This window comes from Protobothrops mucrosquamatus, unplaced genomic scaffold, assembly GCF_001527695.2.
Source record: "Protobothrops mucrosquamatus isolate PMUCROS unplaced genomic scaffold, P.Mucros_1.0 scaffold1989, whole genome shotgun sequence".
In the NCBI taxonomy this organism is placed as follows: domain Eukaryota; kingdom Metazoa; phylum Chordata; class Lepidosauria; order Squamata; family Viperidae; genus Protobothrops; species Protobothrops mucrosquamatus.
The window spans coordinates 180,769-187,153 of record NW_015388105.1 but is presented as its reverse complement, the minus strand read 5'-3'; the positions used below and the strand labels follow the sequence as shown (position 1 = coordinate 187,153).

The 6,385-nt window shown below is 37.3% G+C and overlaps 1 protein-coding gene across 1 annotated transcript in view; it reads left to right on the top strand.

Moving 5' to 3' along the window:
• The window catches only part of NADSYN1 (NAD synthetase 1), a 43,747-nt gene that overhangs the window by 31,712 nt on the left and 5,650 nt on the right, over positions 1-6,385 (top strand). The window contains exons 16-19 of the mRNA XM_015823790.1: positions 1,078-1,184; positions 2,969-3,100; positions 4,738-4,807; positions 5,762-5,890. Coding sequence (XP_015679276.1) covers positions 1,078-1,184; positions 2,969-3,100; positions 4,738-4,807; positions 5,762-5,890 — 438 coding nt within the window. The remainder of the gene's footprint in view (positions 1-1,077; positions 1,185-2,968; positions 3,101-4,737; positions 4,808-5,761; positions 5,891-6,385) is intronic.

Below are 6,385 nucleotides of genomic sequence, written 5' to 3'. Positions count from 1 at the left end.
AAAATTGGAAGAGTCAAGTTTTACCTACAATAGAGGATTGGAGAGTGAAGGTTTCGCATCTTGCTGAAATGGCAAAGATCTCGGCTTATTTGAAGGATCACTCAAATGAACAATTTTTATCAATATGGAGAAGATGGATTGTTTATATTCAAAATAAGCATAGAATGGTGGAATATAGGTTAGGTTTTTAGATAAAAAATTTTTTTTTTCTTCTTTTTATATATATACTTATATTTCACCTATTTATGTAGAATTATATTTTGTGGAGTTAGGGATATTAATATAAGGTTACTTTTAGATGAATAGTATCCTGGGATTAGGTTTGGGAAGTCCGGGTGGGGGGTGGGGAGGGGGTTTTCCAATTGTGATGTACTTGTGTTTGCTTTTTTTTAATGTTGAAAATAATAAAAAAACTTTTGAAAAAAAAAATAAAAAAAATAAAGATCCTAGTCACATGTCAGCTGACTGGCTATCTATATATTAAGGCATCAGGCTAGAAACCAAGACACTATCAATTGCAGTCTTGCCTTAAGCATGAAACCTGGTTGGTGATGTAGGCTAGTCATTCTCAGTCAAAGTTTCCACATCTCATACTGTACATTTTATAACAGTAATTATGCATATAGAGAAATCACCTGGTTCATAGTTTTTGTTTTGTTTCATTTCAAATAAATGTTAACGGCTTTAACCATCTATTTTATTGTTGGTTTATTTGTTTAATACAACTGATTCCTTATACTCACCTATACAATTTTTCCAGAATTAGAAGGGGACAAAAATGAAGGCAGTATTCATTCAAAGGTTTGAAAAGGATTTTTCCTCCCTGGGACAGATATGAAAGATGAAAGCACTTTGGATTTTATATCCATAATTCATCTGGAGATGTTAAATACTTTCCCTCTAATAACAGTTTTAGTCTTCTTCTCTACTATCATAATTCCCCAGTTCTCTCTTTTCTTATCTTGATTATAGTCTTGATCTCCCTCTTCCTCCTTTATCTGTAATGCCTACTGTGCTTTATGTACCATTTGAAAATTCCAGCTTTAGTAATTCCTAATTTCTATGTTTAACTTCTAGGCCAGAATAAGAATGGTGATTGGCTATCTGTTTGCCCAGCTGTGTTTGTGGGCTCGTGGACTATCTGGTGGATTGTTAGTGCTTGGAACAGCTAATGTGGATGAAAGGTGTTGATTTATTAAATCTCTTTAATTGATGGTAACAATAAAAACATGGATCTGTTTCGCTTTACGTATCAAGTGATACGGTTTCAAAAGCAAAAGCTGTCTAGCGTTCTGAAATATTTCTCTGCATAATGTTTGAGCAGTTTAGTTTTTCCAAAGAACATTGCAGAAGCTCCTTAGATGCTATATACTCTAGCACTGAGTATGTGCATTTTTGGAGGAGTCTGGTTGTTTTCTTTTTTGTTCCAGTTGTGTTAACTTGCTTAAATAAGATAGATAAGATAACCTTTATTGTCATTTTTTTTTTACTCTAGGCACATTGGCACACATTAAAAATGAAATTTAATTGCTTGCTCTCAAAGTGTACACATACATAACACACATTTAAACATGCTATATACAACATATGTATAAACCTACACCCTTACATATACTTACAAATTATTACAAATACTTCAGTATGTATGGAACCTAATTCTAACTTCACAACTTTGTGTGTACGCATTACATACCTATGGTTTTCAAGGTAGAATTAATATATCTGACTCAAAAGTATAGATAAATTATGTCAAGAAGTGGATTAAATGTGTCTTTACCAGTGATTACGAACCATTCCTAGAACAAATCCAGTCTTATTGCCCAGTGCTAGCTCTAATATGTGACTGGGTCACTCTGAAAATGGTGAGATTCTTCTCATGTTTTCTGTAAAGTAACTACGGTAACTGTTAGATATTCCTTCTAGGTAAATTTAAAAGAGAAAGGAAACACTCACCATATAGAGCAGACATGTCAAACACAAGGCCCAGGGGCCGGATGCGGCCCGCGAAGTGATTTCATGTGGCCCGTGAAGCCATCCTGAAAACAGTGAGGGAACGGCCCTCACTGCCTTGGCCCTGGCCCAGGCCGGCCGGGAGCCAATGTACAATTTTGTGGTGGCCATCTATGCTGAAATGCATTCAGTCTTAGCTCCACAAGGCCGTCCAGAAACAGCGAGGAACCAGCCCCTGCCGCGTTGGCCCCGCCCCCTGGGTACATGCTGGGGAGGTGTCACCCTTTGTGAGGAATGAAGAAATGGACCATGCCTTGGTCCTTGCCCCGGTCCCACCCCCTTCTGCCAGAGACCCTCAGATCTGTCCCACTCCTGCCCAGGCCCCCACAGGCACTCTTGACGCGAACAATGTAGAGCTGGCCATGCCCACCAGTAGGCCACACCCACTCCATCCACGCCCACCCTGGCCACACCCACACAGCCCCCCAAGGGCAACCGCAATGCTGATGTGGCCCTCAATGAAATTGAGTTTGACACCCCTGATATAGAGGTTATAGGAAGATAACTGGACATATTAACGCTGGAAGTCTTTTCTCAATACTACATAAACTATAATAAAAAGCTGTCTGAAAAATAATAACATTACATAAATTATAATTTCACCGTTAAAAAGCTTACTGTGGATTTTTTATTTACTGGATATATTTCTGAGTGACCTTTTAAGTGCATGTAGCAGTTTGCACATCTCCCTCCCTCCTTCTCTCCGATTCATTCATACACACCCAATTGGAAAAAGCTGTAATGGAAGGATAGAGAACAGCCTAACATCTGTTCTGAATTAATAGAAGCATTATATCAGGTCTTCCTTTCTCAGTCTGCAGACTTTTTCCTCAGAATTAGTGGAGAAATTTTTGCAATTATAATTGCACAACTTTTGGGAGTCTTCAATATTGTCTTAATATATTTGTCATCAGCTTTAGACCTATAGAAAGTAAATAAATAAATATTTTCTTCTTAGCCTTCGAGGATATTTCACAAAATATGACTGTTCCAGTGGTGATATCAACCCTATTGGTGGAATTAGCAAAACAGATTTGAAATGCTTTATGCAATATTGCATTGAGAATTTTCAGCTAACATCCCTTAAAAGGTAAGTAGAGAATTAATGAAACTTATTCCAGTCTGTTCCAGTATAGAATGATCTGGAATCTTGGTGCTTTTTTTCCCCTTTGGTTTTCCTAGGATTACTGAATGCTTCAAAATTTGATCTTAACTGGGACTTGATCAAATTGCAACTAAATTCTGAACGTCAATGAGTAATAGTTACTTTAAAGTATGATTATATCAAGTACAGTTTTGCCGGCTAATAAGAAAGATTTTTCATACTGACTTTCTTAACATGTATTTTATTAATACAAAGCAGTTGTATGTAATAAATAGTCTTGCCCCCCTAGTCAGGTTGTTTATTTCCTGATACAGCTATTCAGGCCATTTTCTTACTTGCCTATAAGTAGTACAATACAAGTTAATCTGGAGGAACATTTCAGATAATTGTCTTGCTGAAATATCTAGCCTCTTCTCAGCTTCATGTTCTTTACTGACTGGGATATGAGCTTCTGGGATATGTTGATATTTAACAAAATCCATTCTTAATAATAATAACTACTTTATTGTCACTTTGAATGTACACCAATCGGCATACATCAAAATGAAATTTCGTTACATACAGCTCTCAAAGGGTCACCATCTCCGATATAGACTCCTTGTTCGTGGCCAACTCAAGTTTCAGTATGTCTATTTTAGTCTCTAGGAAAACAGGACAGATGGAAACGGAACTCCATGTGGATTAGCCCTCAAATTAGCTTGTATTCCTGCCTCCTTTTTCTGATCCTGTCTCTTCCACCTTTTCCTTAAAGGGGCCTCGCTCCTTTTTGCCCCTGGAGCACAATGCCTTCCACCGCCTCTAAGTCCTTCAATTCTTCCTACTACTCACACAATTTTTCCAATGCCACTATTTACATACAACTCCAAATTATCATAGAACCACCCCCAGGCATCATGTTTGGAAAGATGATCTTTTCTTGAAACGTTTCACTTTTTTTTTCCTTTAAAAGTATATTCTGTAATTATGTCTGAATAGTTTCAGTTCATGAAATATCAATTGGTAGTATTTTGCTCAAAATAATTTAGGCTTATTAGAGTTTTCTTTTGCATACTTTAAAATTTCGTGATGAAGTCAGAGAAGACTCTCCCATTAAAATTATTGTATAAGGAGTCATGTGCAATGGACAAATGCTGAATATTAGCTAAACTCTTTTAGTCTTTGCAGGGATTTGTGAATTTTCTTGACATATCCGACAAGTTTGGGGCAATGTTCCACAACCAGCAAAGGACAAAAAAAAATAATATGAATCTGATAATAAGTTGGATATTTCAGCAAAACCAGTCCAGAATATTGCCTTCCAATCCACCATGAAGTATTTTCAAGTAAGAAGGATAAAGATTTTAGAATGGTATTCAGAATCCTCAAACTTTTATCTTGCTAAAGATCAGCTTCTACGTACTTAGGGATTCAGTGAAATGAACAAAGTTTGACCCAAAGTGCCCAAATTTGTGCATTCAACTGTAAGTAGTCAGGCAATGTTGTGCTTGTACTTGAATAGAAATGTAGCCTGATGCAGACAAAAGATGGTTAATAATTGCTTTGGTCCAGATGGAACATGTTCATGGTAATAATAATCTATTACTATAGATTAATTTTATTCATTTCATTTTACCTATACACAGTATTATATCAGCACCCCCAACAGCAGAGTTGGAGCCATTGCAGAACGGAAATGTTACTCAAATGGATGAGGTAAAAGTGCAGTGACTACTACCATCTTGTAAGCCCGTACTTTTAATTCGTAGGTTGTACATGCAGTCTTTTAATCTTCATCAAAATTCAAGAAAGTCTGACTTTTGTGATCATATGGAACTCAGTATACATTAGCCAACTATGGTTTTTTTTCCTGTTAAGATATTTCAGCTGCAGACTTGCATGTCTTTTGTAATGATACATGTAGCCCTCGACTTACGAATTGATGGAGCCCCAAAATTTCTATTGTTAAGTGAGTTTTGCCCCATTCTACGACCTTTCTTGCCACAGTTGTTAAGTGAATCTGGCTTCCCCATTGACTTAGCTTGTCAGAACATTGTAAAAGGGGAATCACATGGATCTGGGGCATGCAGCCATCATAACTATGATTCAGTTGCAAAGCATCTGAATTTTGATCACTTGACCATGGGAATGCTCAATGTCATGTGAAAAACAGTCAAAAGTCATTTTTTTCAGTGCCATTGTAATTTCGAACAGTCACTAAAAGAACTGTTGTAAGTCGAGGACTATCTGTATAAGTTACAATGGGCATATAAAGGATCTTGAAGAATTTAGAATCCAGATTGCCACAGGTTATCAGAGCTTCACCATTCCTAATTAGCCAGGTACTTATTAGTAATGCCCTGTTTCACAAAAAAGAAGAAATTTTACTGATAGTAGTTGGAAATCTGCAGTCCCCAGATCACTCCAAAACTGCTTCTGAATTATAATTAATGACAGTAGGACAGAGTTAATGGGGTTTAATATAATGAAGTGATATAACTGTTGTATTGTATTTTAAGTTAAGTATTATTTTCCCCCAAGTTCAGAGAAATCTAGATTAACTATAGTTCCGATTCAGTGTTGGCTGGCTCTTGGAAGAATGTATGATTCTTAATATTCATTTGGTTTCTTTTTTTTTCTTTTCTTTTTGTGCTGTGTATGAAATGTTAGGTAGACATGGGTATGACATATGCTGAACTCTCAGTCTATGGTAAACTAAGGAAGATAGCTAAAGCTGGACCTTATTCCATGTTCTGTAAAGTGGTCACAATGTGGAAAGCGATATGTTCTCCAAGAGAGGTAAACAAGAAAATTTCCCTGATGCCTTTACATAAGCAGCACTAAGCCACGTGTACTTATACATCGCATCTACATGGAGGGAAGTGTGTAGTGGGGTGCCCCAGGGCTCTGTTCTAGGCCCAGTGCTCTTCAACATCTTCATCAATGATTTGGACGAGGGGATAGATGGGGAACTCATCAAATTTGCAGACGACACCAAGCTGGCAGGAATAGCCAACACTCCAGAAGACAGGCTTAAGATACAGGAGGACCTGGACAGACTTGAACACTGGGCACTATCTAACAAAATGAAATTCAATGGTGAAAAAAGTAAGGTTCTACATTTAGGCAAGAAAAACCAAATGTACAGGTATAATATAGGGGGTACCTTGCTCAATAGTAGTAACTGTGAGAGGGATCTCGGAGTCCTAGTGGACAATCACTTAAATATGAGCCAGCAGTGTGCTGCAGCTGCCAAAAAAGCCAACACAGTGCTGGGCTGCATTAACAGAGGGA